General features: G+C 45.1%; 2 protein-coding genes across 2 annotated transcripts in view; both read right to left on the minus strand.

Annotated features, from left to right (window-relative positions):
* Positions 1–8,322: 8,322 nt before the first annotated feature.
* LOC138663370 (zinc finger protein 585A-like) overlaps positions 8,323–22,859 on the minus strand; it is a 73,683-nt gene continuing 59,146 nt past the window's right edge. The window contains exons 7-8 of the mRNA XM_069749546.1: positions 19,588–19,601; positions 8,323–11,825 (exon numbers count right to left, since the gene is read on the minus strand). Coding sequence (XP_069605647.1) covers positions 10,931–11,825; positions 19,588–19,601 — 909 coding nt within the window. The 3' untranslated portion in view covers positions 8,323–10,930. The remainder of the gene's footprint in view (positions 11,826–19,587; positions 19,602–22,859) is intronic.
* Positions 12,119–18,976, minus strand: LOC138663369 (gastrula zinc finger protein XlCGF66.1-like). The gene is made up of 5 exons (XM_069749545.1): positions 18,564–18,976; positions 18,257–18,436; positions 18,045–18,171; positions 17,864–17,961; positions 12,119–12,288 (listed from the first exon to the last, which is right to left on the minus strand). The coding sequence occupies exons 1-5, from the start codon at positions 18,639–18,641 to the stop codon at positions 12,256–12,258; spliced, it is 516 nt and encodes a 171-aa protein (XP_069605646.1). The 5' UTR covers positions 18,642–18,976; the 3' UTR covers positions 12,119–12,255.

The following is a 22,859-nucleotide window of genomic DNA, read 5'->3' on the forward strand; positions in this document are numbered from 1 at the left end:
ATCCTTGAAGGAGAAGGAGTGGGGATTCTTAGCTGAGGCAAGACCCCAAGTCGATCTGTGACTGCGGAAGCGAACGGGGAGAGACTTGAGCTGAGGACATATCTCGTCATTCATGGGATTGTTTTGGGATCCCTTGGACTCGTGTAGACTATTGCTTTGTTAGCTGGCACAAGGATTATCGGCAGGTGCCCCCCGAATATGTTCCGTTGGACTAATTGTGGACTATTGCTTTGTTACCTGGCACAAGGATTATCGGGAGGTGCCCCCGAATATGTTCCGTTGGACTAATTGTGGACTCTGTAGATCTACCTGCATGTGTTGTTCCAGCGTTCTTGATAATAAATCTGTGGAATCATCCCTTGGCCTGTTGCCCCTTCTTGCTCTGCCGTACACCCCGTCACAGAGTTTGCTGACACTTTTCCCTCTTTTGACTTTCTGATGACACAGCTTGCATTTGACAAAGCAAATGTCATCTGCAACTGTGTCAAAAAAGGACCAGGCACTGCAAGTCTTGGGAGCACCCATTTTGGCTTTTGGAAGAGGCATGCTGTTAATGGGTGCCGAAGTGGAGGCTACAGGCAACACAGTCTTCCCCCTACCTCTTTGGGCCGCTCGGGGAGTCTCTTACTCAGAGCTGCTCCCACCACCTTCCTGTACCTTTTCCAACAACTGCTTCTCCTGGGTAGTCTCGGCAACACAGTACGCACCAGAAAGTGGCACCTGAGTCTCATCATCAGATGCGTACTGAGGTGTGCTGACCGGAGTAGGCACTGGCCCACCCGCCTCTTCAGATTCAGAGAGTCAAAGCTGTTGGGCATCACTGCATACTGCCTCTTCCATTTCTCGAATGCTGCTTGGCTGGCCCCCTCTTTCCAAGCCAAGAGATTCAGAGAACAGAAGTAGAGATGGCTCCTGTCCTGGGCTCTCAGACTGCCTGGGCAATTTGGCAGGTGGTGAAGAGACAGATGGGTGCTCTTCAGTGCTCTGTGCCTGAGGATTGGCACTAATTGAAGTCGATGCGTTAGCTGCCATCCATCCGACAACAACTTCAATTTGTTCATCCCGCAGCAGCGGGGTTTGGCGAGCTCCTTCAAAGCTGCGCATGAAGGACTATTCCCTGCTAAAACTGGGGGATGATGAGTCACCGGTGCCCGCAGCAGGCAAAGAATCCCCACGTCTTCTCCCTGATCCATCTCCACGACTACGACCACGTGCCTTACTCCCTGCCTTCTTCATCTTGGTAGACTGATAAAGATAGGCAGAAAAGTACTAAGGGCTTAGTGTGCTTATTCCTGAACAGCTGCTAACAGGTATAAGAAATACTAATTTTATAAAGTGTGGACTAGACTTTAATATGAGCTAATGTGGCCTACACCACTGTAAAGTGGAGTGTTTGGTGAACTTTATTAACTTTTTGTTTGTTTCGCAGAACAGACAACAGAGTGAGCTGCACTCACACAGAGACCGTGCAGACAGCCATGAACGGTGCTGCAAGGCCAAAAAAGGTCCTCTATGTACACCTATATAGTGTTTTTCCACAATCTAGCAGGATACGGATGGAAACCCACTAATAGGATAAATTTGAAAAAATGTGCAGCAGGCAGCACTAATTGAAAAAAGTGTGGACTAGACTTTAATATGAGCTAATGCCAGGGTCATCCACCTGGCTAATTGTTACTCAGACACGTCCGCTCTTCGCCAGTCATTACACTGGCTGCCCATTCATTATGAGATCCAATTCAAAGTACTTATTCTCACCCACAAAGCTCTCCAGTGTGACACCCCCTTACATCTCCTCCCTCATTTCTGTCTATCAGCCTAGCCGATTGTTGCGCTCTGTAAACGACTTTCGACTAACCTCTGCACTCATCTGTACCTCGCACTCCCGATTCCAAGACTTCTCCCGCGTTTCACCAATCGTTTGGAATGCTCTACCCCAAGAAATTAGGACCAGCCACAACTTGCAGTTTTAGGCGCTCCCTCAAAACACATTTGTACAGAGCGACCTTTCACGTTCCCTAATCAAAGTCATTTTATGTGGAAGTGTGCGTGTGTAGTCCATTCACTATCTCCACCTATCCCCCACCCCCTAAAGATGGCTGGGCCTTCACTGTAAATACATCATTGTAAATACACACCTGTACTTTGTATCTCCCCCACCTCATTGTGGATTGTAAGCTCTTATGAGCAGGGTTGTTTAATTTGGCTTTAATCATTATATTATTGTTAACACTGTTACTATGTTACTTATGATTGTTGTGTTTGGAACTGTTTAGCTGTAAAGTGCTGCGGAATATGTTGGCGCTATATAAATAAAGATTATTATTATAGTTAACCGGCAAGAATTCTGGCTCGGACAGACCTGTTAGTTTTTCTTTAAGAAGCCCTCCCACTCTGCACTCATTAGCTTGATGAGAAGGCAACAACTGTTGGCACAATTATTAGAAAATGGGAGAAACACAAGATGACTGTCAATCTTCCTCGGTCTGGGGCTCTATGCAAGATCTCACCTCGTGGGGTAAGGATGATTCTGAGAAAGATCAGGAGTCTGTCCAGGAGGACCTTGTCAATCACCTAAAGAAAGCTGAGACCGCAGTCTCTAAACATTACAGTTTGGTCCTCCTGATGACGCCAGCACAAGTCCAGGCCCATTGGAAGTTCACCAATGACCATCTGGATGATCCAGAGGAGGTATGGAAGAAGGTCATGTGGTCAGATGAGACCAAAATAGAACTTTTTGGCATCAACTTGAAGAAATAAGGAGGATTAGTACAACCCCTAAAACACTGTCCCAAGTGTTACACATGGTCGAGGAAATATACTTTAGGGGGTGCTTTTCTGCAAAAGGTAAGTAAGCTTCCAACTTGCAGACATCCTGGGTGTGGGTGATCTCTTTGCAGACTTGAACTTCCATAGTTTGAGCACGAAAGCAGGGATACTGACCGATGATAAGGGAAATACACCTGTGGCAACATTTTGGGGACTTTTCCCTTTCTCAAACCTCATTACTAACCCGCCTGGTGCCTGCATGCAGCCGAATACTTCTGGGAAAAAAATGTACTTTATTCTCACCGGCAGCATTTGACTTCAGTCGGAGGGGCAGCGCCAGCACTAGTTTAGTCACCGCTCTGAGAATGCAGAGCAGTGGCTATAACCGCTCCCCGACACTGACTGGCTACCAACCTCAATGCAGAGCCAGTGTCAGTCAGGCTGCGGGCACAATTACAGCCATAGAACGGTAAATTAAACCACACCAGCAACGCCACTTTGACTAAAACTGAATGCTGCCAAGAAGAGTAAAGTAAATTTTCTGCCAGCAGCGTTCAGTTATTTGCAGACACTAATCAAGTTATTAATGCAATTAACTTGCAGATTACGCCTGTCACGATATGGTATGAAATATCATATAAGTAGCTTCTCTTGCTCAAGGCTGTGGGCTAACAAGCCCCCCTTCCCTTTCACTGAGCCAAGAGCTGCTTTGCCAATGTAGATGGGGGAAGAAGAGTTTATTACCTCTAGCTTGGAGAGCAGAAGTATTTACGACCGGCATTTCCTGTGTAAGCTCTTGTCCAACTATAAGTGAACTAGAAACTTCGAGGATCCATGAAAGATTCTTTGTTTAGTTTTTGTAAGATATTAGGCAAACGATTTAAGCTAGAAATAGGAAAAATATATATTCCTTAATGTCACTCGGCGGAGCTGTCAACCGCTGTAAACATGAACTTCTAACTCCATCTGGTAAAGAAGTAGGGATTTCTCTGTAAATATGTATCCCAGATAGGACATATTTGATCTCATTAGAATGCTCACGTTAATCCGAGATGAATGATGGGTTTGTTATGACTCTGACATGTTTTGTAGTGAAATTATAGAAATTAGAGAAAATAGTTTAAAGTTTAGGTAGAATGTAGAGAGAGGAGGGTCTGGATAAGCCAGCCTTTCTGTGAGGTCACTAGCTGCAGGTCTTAAGTTTGTGGCAGGCTCTCAGCTCGCTATTCTTCTTCTTCCTGCTTGCTCTTGTCTTTTTTTTCCCTGGAAGAGCTGAGCACATCCCATGAACTGGGACGTATGGAAAACTGCAGTAGCCTGGGTGCCTGCCATGCTTTGAACATGTGAGTGTTAGCTTTTCTCCTTTATTCCCTTTATGTTATAATTACCCTTGAACATATTTGCAATTGTCTCATTTGTAACATCTTTATAAAATTTTTTTTTGATAAAGCACTGCCTAATTTTTATGGGATATAATTTTTAATATTAGTTCAATCTCCATGCTCTAACAACCGTACCCTAAGTCTCTGGAAGAGAATTATGCTACTGTGTTGGGTTAGCTTCGGACCCGTTTAATCGAAGCTGGTGGCAGCGAGAGTGTGCTGACTTTTGGGTTATGCTGAAGCGACTGCGGCGTTGATAATTATTGTTCCTGCCTGAGTGGGAGTAGTTTATTGCATCGCTGCAGCGTGCCCAATAGCCAGTACATAGCAGGCAGCCTTTCTGGCGACTAATTACCCAGGGTGCAGTACCTAATCTGACCTGAGAGTAAGGGGGCGCCAGAGAGCTGCAAGTGTTAAGTGGAACTGTAAGCGGGATATACATAAATCCCTGCAGTTTGTGGTATATTGAAAGCAGTGGGATACCTAGAATAAGCCCCTGCTGTAAACTAAGAGGTCAATAGCCTTGTGTGTGTTTTCTCATCACATTGTTAGCAGTGGAGGGATAACTAAGATAATCCCCCCTGCACATGTGATAGCCGTCTGTTGGCCTAAAGTCACCCCAACCCGTGACGTAGGGGTGACGGTCACGGTGTGAATCGTGACAAATTGGTGGCAGCGGTCAGGGGAATCCTGACATTTGGTGGCAATGCGGTGGGATATATTAGAGCATTAGTGATTGGTTTGAGCAATCATTCCTCTCACTAAAAACTTGCAGAAAGTTCTTGCGAGGACAAAATAAGTTTGGAGAACGAACTCAGTGTTTTATTAGTCTTGAGACAATTGCGTACTGGTAATTACCCCCTCCCTTCCTCTTCGTTTTTCTATCCTATCTTTTATTTGGCAACCATGGCTGCGAAAGGGGAAGCCTGGTACAACCAGCAGAAGAAGGACTTTCTTGCTGGGATATGCACGTGCCATGGCCTGAACCCCCAGGGTAAGACCAAGGCTCAAATGGTCGCTGAACTGGTGCAATTTGAAGCAGACCAAGCCAGGCCACCGAGCCCAGAGGCCGCAGAAGCCAGCACAAGCGAACATGGTGCTGCAGCAGAGGTCCAACCACTGAATACGGGCCCTACTGGCAACCAGGGGGGCGCAGACCTCCTCCTGCAGCTGGCTCTGCAACAATGCTCCGCAGATGACCTAGAGAGACGTCTGGCCCAACTGCAAATGCAGGGGTCGTCCCAGTCCAGCCGTGAGCCCAGCAGCGCTCAGATACCTAAACCCCGGCCCGATCACTTCCCTGTTATGGAGAAGGACGGAGACTTGGACACGTTTCTGCGGGCCTTTGAGAAAGCCTGCAGACAGTACCGGCTGCCTACAGATGAATGGGCACGATACCTGACACCAGGGCTGAGAGGCAAAGCTCTGGAGGCGTTTGCTGCCCTCCCTCAAGAACAAGATGGTGACTATGAGGCCATCAAGCAGGCTCTGATAGCCAAGTACCAGCTTACAATTAGACACAACCACAGACGCACCAACCTCAATTAATTAATAATCAACAATATAAAAATAATATGTGCCAAGTGCCAGTGATTTAGTGCTTCTGTGGAGAAAAGTTGTGGAAGAACCACTATATACGAGAAAGAACAAACACAGCCAATATATAGACGTACCCGGAGGAAGTGACCAAGACAAGGATAGATATAAAGAATGCCTTTATTATAACTGATTGGCAAGTAAAATAATATAACAATTTGTGCGCATAACAGGACAAGAAAAATATTTACATCAATAAGTAAAATCTAATAAAAGAAGATGGTAGAGGCTGACCCAATTGTATACATATATTATAAATCCAAGGTAGTGCAGCCCCAAGAGAGATGATAAAAAATACAGAACTTAGCAATATATCAACCAGATGGTAAATTGTGCAAATAGCAATATATAAGGTGCGGGATGTCAAGTTTTAAAGGCCACTACTATATATCAACCCACATGGATAGTGGTATACCTCACAATATGCCTCACAATATGCCTCAAAATATATAGTTGGGTGGTGTATGAAGTCAAAAAAAAGGGGGGTAAAGTGCAAGAAAAATAAAATGCCAGTATATATATATATATATATATATATATATATATATATATATATATATATATACATATACATATACATATATCAGGCTAAAACAAGTGTAACTTCTAAAACTGTGAGATAAAAAACAATGAATGCAAAACCGTATAATATGCAAATGTAAGGTGCAAAATATCAAGTGCTGACAACTGCCAATATATATCTCTCAAACCGCATGTAGTATGCTTCACAATATATAGTGCAATTAATATAAGGTGCAAAAGAATAAAGAGCAGAGTAATAGGGCAGGATTATAATTTTGTAAAGTGACCAAGTACTAGAAAATAATGTGCAAAATATCGCAAAAAATGGGGGCTATCAATAAGTATGTGGAGGCTCTTAGGTATAATACCAATTCCACAACACCGGGTGTCCAGGTGCCCTAATTGTGCAATGCAATGTGCAGCCTACTCCTCAGAAGGGGAGATACAGCAGGGGCCCCGCAATCATTTGTGTCACCTGTCAAAGAGTGGGGAAGGCGGGGCCTGCTCTTAAGGCTCCCCTGATCCCGTTGCCAGTGATAGAGGAGCCTTTCCAGAGGATCGCGGTGGACATTGTGGGCCCGCTGGCCGTCCCCAGCAGCTCTGGAAAGCAATACATTCTTACTGTGGTAGACTACGCTACCCGGTACCCAGAGGCAGTAGCTCTGTCATCGACTAGGGCAGATAAGGTGGCGGATGCCCTGTTGGCTATCTTTTCACGTGTAGGATTTCCCAGGGAAATGCTTACTGATCAAGGGACCCAATTTATGTCTCGCCTAATGGAGGCTCTCTGTAAGAGAATGCAGGTGAAGCACCTGGTATCGAGTGCGTATCACCCACAGACCAATGGCTTGTGTGAACGCTTCAATGGTACCCTCAAACAGATGCTACGCATGCTGGTTGAGACTCAAGGGCGCGACTGGGAGCAGTACCTCCCACACCTGCTGTTCGCTTACCGAGAGGTTCCGCAGGTCTCGACGGGGTTCTCCCCCTTCGAGCTCCTGTACGGCAGGCGAGTCCGGGGTCCCATTGGGTTGGTAAGAGAATCCTGGGAAGAGGAGCCGAACCCTTCTGAAGTGTCCATAGTGGAGTATGTCATGCTCTTCCGTGACAAGATGCAGACCTTGACGCAGTTGGTGTATGACAACATGACGCAGGCTCAGGCTGATCAGAAACACTGGTACGACCAGAACGCCCGGGAGCGGACCTACCACGTGGGTCAAAAGGTGTGGGTGCTGGTCCCCATACCAACGGATAAGCTTCAGGCAGCCTGGGAGGGCCCGTACGTCGTCCACCAACAGCTCAACCCGGTCACTTACGTGGTCACGCTTGACCACGCTCGGGGTAGGCGAAAGGCCTTTCACGTCAACATGATGAAGGCTCATCACGAACGTGAACCTTTCGTCCTACCGGTCTGCAGCTTGCCCGAAGACGGTGAGGAAGACACCCTCCTGGACCTGCGGGCCCAAGCCAAGGCCAATGGGTCCATCGAGGACGTGGAGGTAAGCGCTTCGTTAACTGAACCCCAGCGGTTGCAGATGCAAACCACACTGGAACTCTTCCGGGTCGTGTTCTCCAACCGACCTGGGAGGACTGAGTTAGCCGTCCACGAGGTGGACACCGGGAATCACGCCCCAGTACGGCGAACGCCCTATCGAATCTCTGAGCAGGTGCAGCAGATTATGCGCCAAGAGATCGATGAGATGTTACAGCTGGGGGTGATTCGACGGTCAAAGAGCGCGTGGGCATCACCTGTAGTTCTCGTGCCAAAGAAGGACCGGACCACCCGGTTCTGCGTGGACTACAGGGGGCTCAACGCCATCACAGTCTCCGACGCGCACCCAATGCCGCGCATCGAGGAGCTGCTGGATAAGTTAGCTGGCGCAGATTACCTAACAATAATGGATCTGAGTCGAGGATACTGGCAGATTCCCCTGAGCCCTGAGGCGCAGGAGAAGTCCGCCTTTATCACACCCTTTGGACTGTACGAGTCCACGGTCATGCCCTTCGGCATGAAGAATGCCCCTGCCACTTTCCAGCGGATGGTCAACCTCCTGCTTCAAGGACTGGAGAAGTACGCCGTGGCGTACTTGGATGACATTGCCATCTTCAGTTCCTCCTGGGAGGAACACCTGCAGCATCTCGAGGAGGTGCTCAGGCGAATTCACCAAGCAGGACTGACTATCAAGCCAGGAAAGTGCCAGATGGGCATGAGGGAGGTTCACTACCTGGGGCACCGGGTAGGAGGGAACACCCTGAAGCCAGAGCCGGAGAAAGTGGGCACGATCGTGAACTGGCCCACTCCTGTGACCAAGAAACAGGTGATGTCCTTCCTGGGCACTGCAGGGTACTATAGGCGCTTTGTACAGCACTATAGTAGCCTGGCAAAACCTTTGACGGACCTCACCAGGAAGAAGCTACCCCACATTGTCAACTGGACAGATGGCTGTGAGGGGGCCTTCCAGGCGTTGAACACCGCACTGTGCAACGCCCCTGTGTTGAAAGCAGTCGACAGCAGTCGACCGTTCTTGGTGCAGACCGACGCCAGCGAGTTTGGCCTTGGTGCTGTGCTCAGCCAGGTTGACTCGGAGGACCAAGAGCACCCCATGTTATACCTGAGCCGGAAACTTTTGCAGAGGGAAGTGGCCTACTCCACCATCGAGAAGAAGTGCCTGGCCATAGTCTGGGCCCTGCAGCGCTTGCAGCCCTACTTGTACGGTCGCCCCTTCACTGTGGTGACCGACCACAACCCTCTGCGCTGGCTAAACGCCATGTGTGGAACCAACGGCAGGTTGCTACGCTGGACCCTTGCCCTTCAGCAGTTTGTCTTCACCATTGAACACAAAACGGGCAAAGAGCATGGGAATGCAGATGGACTCTCCCGCCAAGGTGAACCTACTGAGGTGCCCATGGAGGCATACCAAGGGGTACTGCCTCCCTAGCGCACACCAAAAGGGGGAGGTGTCACGATATGGTATGAAATATCATATAAGTAGCTTCTCTTGCTCAAGGCTGTGGGCTAACAAGCCCCCCTTCCCTTTCACTCAGCCAAGAGCTGCTTTGCCAATGTAGATGGGGGAAGAAGAGTTTATTACCTCTAGCTCAGAGAGCAGAAGTATTTACGACCGGCATTTCCTGTGTAAGCTCTTGTCCAGCTATAAGTGAACTAGAAACTTCGAGGATCCATGAAAGATTCTTTGTTTAGTTTTTGTAAGATATTAGGCAAACGATTTAAGCTAGAAATAGGAAAAATATATATTCCTTAACGTCACTCGGCGGAGCTGTCAACCGCTGTAAACATGAACTTCTAACTCCATCTGGTAAAGAAGTAGGGATTTCTCTGTAAATATGTATCCCAGATAGGACATATTTGATCTCATTAGAATGCTCACGTTAATCCGAGATGAATGATGGGTTTGTTATGACTCTGACATGTTTTGTAGTGAAGTTATAGAAATTAGAGAAAATAGTTTAAAGTTTAGGTAGAATGTAGAGAGAGGAGGGTCTGGATCAGCCAGCCTTTCTGTGATGTCACTAGCTGCAGGTCTTAAGTTTGTGGCAGGCTCTTAGCTCGCTCTTCTTCTTCTTCCTGCTTGCTCTTGTCTTTTTTTTCCCTGGAAGAGCTGAGCACATCCCATGAACTGGGACGTATGGAAAACTGCACTAGCCTGGGTGCCTGCCATGCTTTGAACATGTGTTAGCTTTTCTCCTTTATTCCCTTTATGTTATAATTACCCTTGAACATATTTGCAATTGTCTCATTTGTAACATCTTTATAAAATATTTTTTTGATAAAGCACTGCCTAATTTTTATGGAATGTAATATTTAATATTAATTCAATCTCCATGCTCTAACAACCGTACCCTAAGTCTTTGGAAGAGAATTACGCTACTGTGTTGGGTTAGCTTCGGACCCGTTTAATCGAAGCTGGTGGCAGCGAGAGTGTGCTGACTTTTGGGTTATGCTGAAGCGACTGCGGCGTTGATAATTATTGTTCCTGCCTGAGTGGGAGTAGTTTATAGCGTCGCTGCAGCGTGCCCAATAGCCAATACATAGCAGGCAGCCTTTCTGGCGACTAATTACCCAGGGTGCAGTACCTAATCTGACCTGAGAGTAAGGGGCGCCAGAGAGCTGCAAGTGTTAAGTGGAACTGTAAGCGGGATATACATAAATCCTTGCAGTTTGTGGTATATTGAAAGCAGTGGGATACCTAGAATAAGCCCCTGCTGTAAACTAAGAGGTCAATAGCCTTGTGTGTGTTTTCTCATCACATTGTTAGCAGTGGAGGGATAACTAAGATAAGCCCCCCTGAACATGTGATAGCCGTCTGTTGGCCTAAAGTCACCCCAACCCGTGACGTAGGGGTGACGGTCACGGTGTGAATCGTGACAAATTGGTGGCAGCGGTCAGGGGAATCCTGACAACGCCTGTATATTATTATTATTTATTACTATAGCGCCATTTATTCCATGGCGCTTTACATGTGAGGAGGGGTATACATAATAAAAAAAATTCAATAATCTTAAACAATACAAGGCACGACTAGTACAGTAGGAGAGAGGACCCTGCCCGCGAGGGCTCACAATCTACAAGGAATATGCAGGTTAATAGCCTTTTTGCTGGTGACAGGTTCCCTTTTAAGAGTTGATTTCCAAGCAAAACATTAAGAACATGAAAAAGGCTTTTCCCCTGTGTGTCTGCTCTGGTGTCTAAGAAGGGATGATTTTGTCACAAAACATTTTTCACATTCTGAACAGAAAAAAGGCTTCTCCCCTGTGTGGGTTCTCTGGTGGCCATCAAGATACGCTTTCCGGGCAAAACATTTTCCACATTCTGAACAGGAAAAAGGCAGCTCCCCTGTGTGGGTTCTCTGGTGGCCATCAAGATATGTTTTCCGGGTAAAACATTTCCCACATTCTGAACATGGAAAAGGCTTCTCCCCTGTGTGGGTTCTCTGGTGCGTAACAAAATCTGATTTCTCGCTAAAAAATTTCCCACATTCTGAACATGAGAATGACTTCTCCCCTGTGTGGGTTCTCTGGTGTCTATCAAGATGAGCTTTCCGGTTAAAACATTTCCCACATTCTGAACATGGAAAAGGCTTCTCCCCCGTGTGGGTTCTGTGGTGGGCAACAAGACATGTTTTCCGGTTAAAACATTTCCCACATTCTGAACATGAAAAAGGCTTTTCCCCGGTGTGAGTTCTTTGGTGTTTAATAACATCTGATTTCCAGTTAAAACATTTCCCACATTCTAAACATGAAAAAGGCTTCTCCCCTGTGTGGGTTCTCTGGTGGCCGTCAAGAAGCTTTTTCCGGTTAAAACATTTCCCACATTCTGAACATGAAAAAGGCTTTTCCCCGGTGTGGGTTCTTTGGTGTATAATAACATCTGATTTCTGTGTAAAACATTTCCCACATTCTGAACATGAAAAAGGCTTCTCCCCTGTGTGAGTTCTCTGGTGGCCAGCAAGCTGCGCTTTCCGGCTAAAACATTTCAGACATTCTGAACATGAGAAAAGCTTCTCCCCTGTGTGAATTTTCTGATGTCTGTTAAAACTTGATTTCTCTGTAAAACATTTTCCACATTCTGAACATGAAAATGGCTTCTCCCCTGTATGAGTTCTCTTGTGAATAACAAACTTTGATTTCCGGTTAAAATGTTTCCTACAAATGGAACAAGAAAATCTATTCTCTGCGGAGTGAATTTTTTGATGTTTAAGAAAACACTTTTTGAGGGGAAAATTATTTCCAAGTTCTGAATGTGATAATGGCTTCTTTGCTTTAGGAGCAGTTAAATTTTTAATGCTTATTTTGTGAGTTTGATTTTTCTTAGCAGTCGGTAATGAATCAGAAGACAGGACCTGATTTAAAAGATCAGATGACAGATCTTTGCTATGAAGGGATGATGGTATATCTGGAGTAATGGCTTCCACTTCAATAGAATCCTGTTTGATCTCAAAATCATCTGATTTAAAAATTGAAGATGTCAGCTGTCCCTCTGATCTCCAAGTACAGTCATCTGCCAAAAATAAAACCAATTATTATTTTTGAATAAAATATCCTTGAATTTTAATTTTTTGACAATTTCTACTTAAACGGTCTGTAAAAATGGCAAGTTATGTAAAAAAAATATTGAATTCACAAGACAATGACAGTTCACAGTCTAATAGAAAACCTCATAACATGAACCAGTGGAGCATGGTGTTCAACTGTTTGTTCATTCTGCCTCACAAATATGGAATAAAAAGCCACCAAGCAATGTTATGTAGGTGAAAATTATACCAATAAAAACTTCTACTCATCCCGCAAAAACAAGTCCCCACTCAGGTCCATCATTTGTCAATGGAAAAACATAAGTTTCCATATTATTAGTGGCTTAAAGGTTTTTGAAAAGTAAAAAGGCTTCCATAACCCAATCCAGCAACATTCGCGCTCCCAAACGCAAATCTCCCCCTCGCTTCTGAGCCTTGCAGTGTGCCCAAATCATATTTAGCATCCATGTATTTGGTATTACTATTGTGATACGTGTATGTGGTATATACACCTCCCAATTCCAAAGCTTTAATTATATGTATATACAGTACCCCGTATGATCACTTCCAACTTCACTATAATACAGAAACGACTCACCGTCACCACCAATCATTTATACAGGCCAATTGGACACCCATTGCAGATAAAGTACGTATTCGGGGTGCAGTTTACAGAGCAAAAGCAACAGCACTATAAAATGTTATATTTACTCCAGAAAGATAGGCAGTGTTTATAATATATATACAAAATGGCAAACAATACAATATATACAATTACACAAAATAAAAGGGAAAACATCAGAAAATTACCTCATTTAGTCACAGAAATGGCTCAGTGCTTAGCAAAGGGAAACACTTTGAATGGGAATTGGACAGAACCTGAACAGCGAACTACGCCTTCCCAGGTACTGACAATAACCCAGACCAAGGATCTGCTTTTTATTAGCTCCTAAGTTTTACCCATACACTTCACTTAGATTACCTCATGTGGGGTTGTTTGTGAAATGTTTTCAGCTTCAGAATTTTAGGATATCCCCAACTTACAAGATATCTTTATCATGATTTTATATATACCTTATTTTTCGGACTATAAATATGCATTTTTTTCCTCCCAAAATGTGGACGAAAATGGGTGTGTCTTATAATCCGGATATACTGGCTATGGTTGTGGTGGGGGAGCGGTATTGGAGGAGCAGCGGGTCACAGAGGCAAGAGCCGGCGCCTCCGTCTAACTCCTGTGCCCGCTGCTAAAGAGAAATGAATATGCACTGCATTCACGCCCATGGGCGTGGAGGGCAATGAATATTAATTTCTTCCTGGCATCCTGGTATGAGTGATTGGCCCCATCCAAGTCCTGGTATCCATGGCCCCATCAGAAAAGATTAAAAAAACAAACCTTTACTCTTACCTTCCTCTGCTCCCTCACAGTCACAGCGTCCTGCTCCAGTGCCAGCAGCTGCTTAATGCTTGTAAGCAATACATAGCAGGGACATCATGCGCTGCTCCCAAGCAGAGCACAGCTGCCGGAATACTCACCGGGTGTTCATCAGAGATCGCGGTGAGTAACCATTCCTCATCAGTATTGCACACTGTCAGCCGCCTGCTTCCTGCTGCTGCTGGCGGTCACGTGTGCCGATACTAAAGAGCAATGAATATTTAGAATATTAATTTCTCTTAAGTATTGGCAAACATGACTGCTGGAAGAAGTAGCAGGAAGCAGGCTGCTAACAGTGCCCGCTACTAAAGAGGAATGTTTACTCACCATATTTACCAGGATAGGTGGTCTTAAGATCTTACAGAATTGACCAAATTTTTTGCTTCACTATTCTTTTCCTAATTTCCTCCTCTAAAACCTAGGTGCATCTTATGGTCCGGTGCGTCTAGTAGACCGAAAAATATGGTACATAGAAACAAAGTATGATCTGGGTCACACCATCTATCAGACCATTATTCAATTGGAGGGATTCTAATGGCCCCTCAGTGATGTGAATTAATGCATCACGTTTTTCTCTTTGTTATGGAAATCTATATCTCATACATATCGGATTGATACCAACCTCAATATTCCTATCTGAGCCCTGGAGCCGGGATGGTTACAATCTGTGATGTGTGAATAATATTTCTGTGCCTGGGAAAGCACACTTCTCCTCAACTAAACTCCTCTCCTTTTAGTATCTCTTTTCCCCTAGAGCAGGGGTCCCCAACTCCAGTCCTCAAGGCCCACCAACAGGTCATGTTTTCAGGATTTCCTTTGCATTGCACAGGTGATGCAATTATTACCTGGGCAAGACTAAGGAAATCCTGAAAATATGACATGTTGGTGGGCCTTGAGGACTGGAGTTGGGGACCCCTGCCCTAGAGGACATGTCCTGTTTAATTACCTATAAACTACAGGGGTCCTCTGCTTCAAAAGAAGTTAAAGCGTTTCTTTCACTTTCCCATATGTTCCATTGTGAGGTCTTACAAAAGGAGTTTAAAATGTCAGCTATTCCTGTGTCTTAATTAGCATTGCTTACTTCTTAGCTATATGTAATTTTCCCTCTTCACCACATGATAATTTGTGAGGGGAGGGGGGCATCTCACTGGAGATGCATTATGGGTTTTAATTTTTCTATGAAAGGTGGCCTTATTCATTCTGCAGGTAGCGCTGGTATTGAAGGAGCCCCAAACAGGGGCTCTGTCCAGCAACTAAGATTAGGGTGCTTGGGACTAGTAGTACCATCCAGTTTGGCAGTATGATTGTGTGTGCTGTCCACATGAAGCACCCTGTTTCAGGCATTTGTAAAGCACCACACCCTGCTGAAGCTTGCAGCATATTGCCGGAAGCTGCCAGACACAGCCTTAAGGTACCTTCACACATAACGATATCGTTAAGGATATCATTGCAACTTCACGCTTTTTGTGACGTAGCAACGATCCCGCTAACGATATCTTTATGTGTGACAGCGACCAACGATCAGGCCCCTGCTGGGAGATCGTTGGTCGTGGGGAATGATCAGGACCTTTTTTTGGTTGCTGATCACCCCGCTGTCATCGCTAGATCGGTGTGTGTGACGCCGATCTAGCGATGTGTTCACCTGTAACTAGGGTAAACATCGGGTTATTAAGTGCAGGGCCGCGCTTAGTAACCCGATATTTACCCTGGTTACCATTGTAAAAGTAAAAAAAAAAAAACTACATACTCACATTCCGATGTCTGTCACGTCCCCCAGCGTCAGCTTCCCTGCACTGTGTCAGCGCCGGCCGGCCGTAAAGCAGAGCACAGCGGTGACGTCACTGCTCTGCTTTACAGCCGGCGCTTACACAGTGCAGGGAAGCTGACGCCGGGAGACATGACAGACATCGGAATGTGAGTATGTAGTGTTTTTTTTTTTACTTTTACAATGGTAACCAGGGTAAATATCGGGTTACTAAGCGCGGCCCTGCAATTAGTAACCCGATGTTTACCCTGGTTACCCGGGGACTTCGGCATCGTTGAAGACAGTTTCAATGATGCCGAAGTTGTTCCCTTGATCGTTGGTCGCTGGAGAGAGCTGTCTGTGTGACAGCTCCCCAGCGATCACACAACGACTTACCAACGATCATGGCCAGGTTGTATCGCTGGTCGTGATCGTTGGTAAATCGTTTAGTGTAACGGTACCTTTATTCTCCTCTGGTTCAGTCCTCTGTGCTCAGCTCCCAGCTTGTGTATTTTTTTCCTGCTGTGAACCTGGCCTGTTTACTGACTGATCTTGCATTATTTGATGTTTTATTTTCCCTGCCCTCCTGGTTCTGACCCGGCTACCCGAGAATTCTTCTTGCTATCTCACACTTCCAAACAAAATGTAACACCGTGGTCCAAGTCTAGTGGTCTCTGTGCAAGTCCAGATCCATGTGCATGGGGCAGGATGATGAGTAAAACAATCCCTGGGATCTAGAGAATGAAGCAGATAATGCCAAGCTTGTTTGTGGTGGCCATCTTTTGAGATGACCATGAACAGTGCTCCCAATACAGTGTGCCTGCAAACTATTCCAGCAAGATCTGCATTCAAATAGCTAAATGGCGCTCCTTCCTTTCTTAACCATGCCATATGCCAAGACAGTAATGTACAACCATATATTGTGTATTGTCGGATTCAAGAGAAGGTGGAAAATTATTTTTAAGGTCCATCTGTTTCCTATTGTCCGATTTGAAAAATGGGAACTGATTATTCAGCAGCACAGAAGGGAGAGAAGGTAGATTCATCCAATATCAGGGATCTAAAAACGACCCAAGCGATCCATAGTAGGATGATCAGCTATAGACGTAATATTAGGAAGGGTATAATCTGCACAGTCTCTTTAGGCATTTCATTTTAGAATGTAAACGAGATCCCACCAGTTTAAGACTCAATATATTAGAACAAATATCAGAACATGTGTCTAATAGGTCCCAAAGACTTGTGAATGGGGAATCCTATTGGATTTTTAAACTATTCACACCGAAACTGGAGGGCCTGAATGAGAGCATTGAAAATACGACATAACAGGGGTATTTTTTTTGAATGATCATTAAGTATTTTGGTTGTTGCCATGTATGTTTGTTATATATATTTCATTGTGCATCCAATGTGCATTTTACATCTATTTGTATTGTTTTGTACAAGAAGGAAGATTTCAAAGCAAAAAACCGTGTACCATTAGCGCGGTTTAATTAATGAATTAAGCAATTGGATTAGTGATGCCATTTTGGAATATATAAAAGATCCACAATGTATTATTTGTATATGCCTGAGGAAGGAGCTAGTTCACATCGGAAATGTGTAGCATTTTAAAATGAAAACAATTTTTTTTATATTCATTTGTTTTGATACCCAATTTTATGGCTCCGCACTTGGAGCGCTTTTAGAAGCCCTGATATTTTTCCTTCTTCCCATATCAGGGATCTTGGAAGCCAACAGCATCATTACTCTCCGGCTTCTCCAAGAGGCCCATTATAATATATTTCTTACTTGTCAGCACATTCTACGTACACTGTCATTTTACTTTGTTGTTTACAGATCTGGGTCGGTAAGGGTCAATGTCTTCTAACCCCAGGGGGTAGATGGATCCTCCAGGTTGTAAGTTCTATAGAAAAGGGCTTTCAATGCCCAAAGTGATTAGATCAGTTTTGGGTGGAGGAGAAAGTTGTGGTCTAGAGGCAAAATGGTAATTACATGATTGTAATATCGTCAGACTACAACACTGATAAAACAGCCACAGACGGTGACTGAGAAGAATCTGTGACTTCTCTGCATTTAGTGGTCACTACTCACCTGGGTAGTCATATGTAGGAATCTCCTCTTTACACCGCTCATCACCCCTCACATATGTCTCTGTAGTATTAATATGGGTCAGATCTTCACCCTGAAACATGTATTATAAAAGTCACAGACAGATGGAGAAGTCACATCTATGATTAGTTCTAATCCTGCCATCTCCACCGTTCTCATTACACAAGTATAAAATATATAATACTGGTGGATAAAACAAGACTGAGCACAAGACCTTCACATCCGTCTACACATCATAGGGGAGATCTCATGACACCTTCTCTCCATCTACCTGATGATCCTGAGGAACACTGGGATCTTCTTTTTTACAGTCCTGTGGAAGACGAGGATGGGGACTTTGCTCTGGTGTTGTCCTCTCACTGGATAGATCTGGAGGAAATACATATAGGGACTGAATTCATTTTTTACATACAGATAATTATAAGCTGTGTGTATTTAGTCCTGTCTATTACCTGATGATGTGTCGACGAGCTGTGGAACCACCATTATGATGTCCTTGTACAGATCTTTGTGTCCTTCTAAATACTCCCACTCCTCCATGGAGAAATAGATGGCGACATCCTGACATCTTACAGGAACCTGACACACATAGAATGATACAGTCAACTCTCCAATCCCTTCATAACGTTACTGTATAATGTCCCAGCATTCCCAGCAGTATCACCTCTCCAGTCAGAAGCTCAATCATCTTGTAGGTGAGTTCTAGGATCTTCTGGTCATTAATGTCCTCATGTATCAGGGGGTGAGGTGGAGACCCCGTGATTGGGCTCAGGGGTCTTCCCCATCGCTCAGACACAGGGTCCTGACAGCGTTCACTAGAGATCTTCTTCACTACTGTGTAATCCTGGTTATGGAGAGACACATTAATAAATCTCACTACAGACATTTCCAGAATCCTTACCTCCAGCTCTGTCCATCTGTTATTCCTATAGATAAGAATGATGTAATGTCACGTAATCAGAATCTCTCACCTCTCCAGTAAGCCGGAAGAGGATCTCTAGGGTGAGGTATAATATCCTCTCCGCCATCTTGTCTCTGTCCATATTCATCTTTGAGTAATTTAGAAAAATTCTCTTATACAGAAGATCTTCACTGAGAGGATCCGATATTGTAGAGAACTGAATGAGAAGAAGATGAGCCGATGTAACATCATAAAAATCCTGTGAAATAATACAATTACTGGAGATAATAAATGAAACATATGATGTTCTGTCTTCATACACGTTGATACGGTGTGTGATCCGACATACGGCATAAACCACTTCTGTCTCCCAAATAAGCAGACTGTTCTCTGTAGTCTAACTTGTTTATTGGTAAACATGAGCGCGGTAAAACTATAAGAATACAAATGATTTGAGTAAGTATTGGGCAAATAATAACATGACTGCAACTAACAGGGAAAGCATACAGGATGATGCAACTTCTATAATAACTACATACAGCAGGTAACTGAAATCACATTTCCTGTGTACTGGCTGCTATACAGTTAATCACACTCTGTACAACATTACATAGCAAGAACAGGGATAATGGTCTTACCGGATAATCTTAACCGGAATGGCAAGTAAGTGAGGTAGTTCAACACAGCAGATTAACACGTGTGTCCAGGGAAATACACAGAGAGAAAATGGAGTTTCCCCTTCCCATGATACCTTGGTGAATCCCAGAATGCAACACTCTAATAGTTACTGAAAAACACAGGTAATAAATGTAACCACTACTGGGTGGTGCTATAACACAGCAAAACCAAAACTATGGTATTAAACCTTTTTAATACAAGATATGAACCTGTCCTTCGCTAGAAAGGGCAGAACACTCCCCGCTTGGCATCAACTGATGCCACCCACAGGTTCTTTTGGTGAAAACAGTAAGACAAGTTCCGCAACTGGTCTGAGGAATAGTTTACTCTCCCCGGACTTGCCCACTTTGACCTCAACCTTACGCACTTTCCCATCTTTGCTTGGGAATATTTTAGTGATGAGGCCTAGTGGCCACTCATTACGGTGAGACTGGCTGTCTTTCATGAGAACGACATCATCGGTTTTGATGTTTGGTTTGTTGGTCTGCCACTTCTTCCTGGGTTGTAAGGTAGAGAGGTACTGCTTCCTCCATCTGTCCCAGAAGGTATTGGAGAGACTTTGGACTTGTCTCCATTGTCGTCTGTAGAGGTCCTTGTTGCTAAATTCTCCAGGTGGAGCGCTGAGAACGCTGGCTTTCTGAGTAAGTAACATGGCAGGGGTGAGAATAGTCGGATCCTCAGAGTCACTAGAAAGTGAAGTCAATGGTCTAGCATTAATGATGGCCGAAACTTCTGCCAGGAATGTGGTTAAACTTTCATGTGTGAGTCTTGCTTCAATGGATCTGGTTGCGTGGTCTGCAGGATTGTGGTTTGTGGACACATAATGCCACTGTTTAGGGTTGGTGGATCTCCTGATCCTTAGCACCCGATTGCTGACATAGACATAGAAACGACGAGTTTCATTGCAAACGTACCCCAACACTACCTTGCTGTCGGTGTAGAACTCGATTTCTTTGACCTCCAGGTCCATTTCTGTTGAGATAAGCTCAGCTAACTCTACTGCTAACACAGCTGCACAGAGTTCCAGTCTGGGTACTGTGTGTTCACGGAGTGGGGCCAATTTTGTCCGGCTCATAACAAGCCTCACGTGGCATTGTTCATTGATGTCAGTAGTTTTCAAATACGCCACTGCTGCAATTGCTTTGGTTGAGGCATCGCAGAAGATACAAAGCCTTTGCATCTTGATTTCTGTTGATGGCACAGAAGCATATGGTCGTGCAACGTAGAGACTTGACAGGGCTTCTAAAGAGTTCTTCCATCTTACCCACAAGTCTCTTTTCTCACTGGGAAGCGGATCATCCCAATCGGACGTCTCTTGGGTGAAGTCTCTCAACATCATTTTACCTTGGATAGTTACGGGAGTTACAAATCCCAGAGGATCGTACAAGCTGTTCACAACGGACAGGACGCCTCTACGCGAGAAAGGTTTCTCTTCTTCGCTGATCTGGAAGGTGAATGCATCCTTTTTCAAATCCCAAAGTAAACCCAGGCTCCGCTGCATAGGAAGGGAGTCCGTGCTTAAATCCAAGTCTTTTAAATCGGTTGAGTAATCTTGAGAGGGAAAGGCTGCCATTAGTTTTTGGCTGTTGGAAGCAATTTTGTGCAACCTCAAATTGGATGAAGCGAGCATTTCTTGTGCCCTTTTCAGGAGACTGACTGCCGACTCATCTGTGGGTGTGGATTTCAGGCAGTCATCTACGTAGAAATCCTTTTCCACAAAAGATCTTACATCCGATCCATACTTTGTTTCACCCTCTCTGGCTGAATGTCTAAGCCCATAGATAGCGACAGCAGGGGAAGGGCTGTTCCCGAAGATGTGTACCTTCATACGATATTCCACGATGTCCTTGTAGGGGTCATTATCGCGGTACCAGAAAAACCTCAAGTAGTTTCTGTGTTCTTCTTTAACAAGGAAGCAGTGAAACATCTGTTGTATGTCGGCCATAAATGCTACTGCATCTTTGCGGAAACGAAGGAGTACTCCCAGAAGTCTGTTGTTGAGGTCTGGACAAGATAGAAAGACGTCGTTTAAAGAAACACCTTCGTATCTGGCACTTGAGTCAAATACCACTCTTATCTGACCAGGTTTCTTCGGATGATACACGCCGAAAATAGGTAAGTACCAACATTCCTCGGAATCTTGAAGTACAGGTGCAATTTCCGCGTGGCCACTCTGGAATATTCTCTCCATGAAGGTAAAGAAGTGTTCTTTTGTCTCTGGTGACTTCTGCAGTTTGCGTGTAAGGGAGACAAATCGACTGTACACAAGTTCTCTGTTGTTGGGTAAGCGTTGCCTCTGTGGTTTGAATGGTAAAGGTGCGACCCAACTCTTTGATTCATCTCTTACTATCTCTCGCTCCATGATGTCCAAGAACAGTCTGTCCTCTATGGACGTTGCTACCTGGTTGTCTTCTCTAGTCCTGTGGAAAACTGTGCACCCTATATGATCTTGCTCACCGTCGCATGCATGGTCTTCACAGGAGGGATCAGCTAACGGACAAGATGGAGGGGTGTTGGGTGGCAATTCTTTAATCAGGAAACTGCTCTCGCATGGCTGGAAGAGAGACGGGCGTCCATTCTCGAGGGTATTGGTGAGCATGCTGTTGACTGATGTCGGCCTGTGTGCTCCACCCAAACAGACGTCTCCCACAATGACCCATCCTAGGTCAAGTCTCTGAGCATATGGGGCATTTTGTGGGCCGTTGATCTGTCCTCTAGCCTTGTGGACCCATAGAATGTCTCTTCCGAGGAGTAAGACGATAGGGGCTCCTTGGTCAAGCTCCGGTATCAGGTGAGCTATACGTCTCAAGTGGGTGTGATGAGCTGCTACCTCCGGTGTAGGTATCTCAGACCTGTTGTCCGGAATTTGATTGCACTCTAGTATTGATGGTAAGGATAAGCAGGTTTGACCGTCCATAGACTCTACTTTGAATCCGGTCGCTTTTCTCCCCGCCGTCTCGACAGTACCTGCACATGTCTTCAAGGAGTACGGAGAGCCGGGACCAGCAATGTTGAAGGTGTCGAAGAGAAAGGGCTTAGCTAGAGACCTGTTGCTCTGATCGTCCAATATTGCATATACCTTGATTGCCTTATCCCGTTGACTCACTGGGAATACTCTGACAAGACAGATCTTCGAGCAGGATCTCCCTGCTACAAATTCCTTGCAGATCTCTGTACACTGAGAAGTGACCACTGGGGTGTCAATGTCAGTGTCCGTCTGTTTTTCAGCAGACTCTTCTACTCGTGACGATACCCCTGAGGGTGGTCCAGGGTGTAAAGCCGTGTTGTGCTCCACACTACTGCATTCTGCGCATTTCACACTGGTTTCACAGTTCTTGGCGAAGTGTGAGGTAGTCGCGCAGCATCTGAAGCATATCTTGTTTTCCCTTAGGAAGCTCTTACGGTCTTCTAGAGGCTTCTCCCTGAAGGCTCTACATTTTAGTAGAGGATGAGGTTTCTTGTGTAGGGGGCAGTGTTTGCTGGGATCCTGAGGTTTGTCCTCCTCTGGAGAGGACTTACTTGCCCTGTAAGGAAAACCTGTGGCGGTAACATTAGTTTTGTGTACTGCCACTGGTGTTTTACTGGGTTTTACACCGGAGGCAGTGGTACATGACATAGTGAAATCGAAACTGGGGTCATTTCTAACTTTAGCCTGCTGAGCAACAAAGTCTACAAACACCCTGAAAGG

The sequence above is a fragment of the Ranitomeya imitator genome, chromosome 2 (genome assembly GCF_032444005.1).
Source record: "Ranitomeya imitator isolate aRanImi1 chromosome 2, aRanImi1.pri, whole genome shotgun sequence".
In the NCBI taxonomy this organism is placed as follows: domain Eukaryota; kingdom Metazoa; phylum Chordata; class Amphibia; order Anura; family Dendrobatidae; genus Ranitomeya; species Ranitomeya imitator.

What these genes read in the sequence shown, in the direction of transcription:
- LOC138663369 (XM_069749545.1), bottom strand. Translation starts at nt 18,641, where the DNA reads ATGAATATGGACAGAGACAAGATGGCGGAGAGGATATTATACCTCACC. An exon ending in TTGAGCTTCTGACTGGAGAG is followed by an intron (nt 18,172 to 18,256) that starts GTGATACTGCTG and finishes TATGTGTGTCAG; the next exon opens with GTTCCTGTAAGATGTCAGGA. An exon ending in GTGTTCCTCAGGATCATCAG is followed by an intron (nt 12,289 to 17,863) that starts GTAGATGGAGAG and finishes TATTTTTGGCAG; the next exon opens with ATGACTGTACTTGGAGATCA.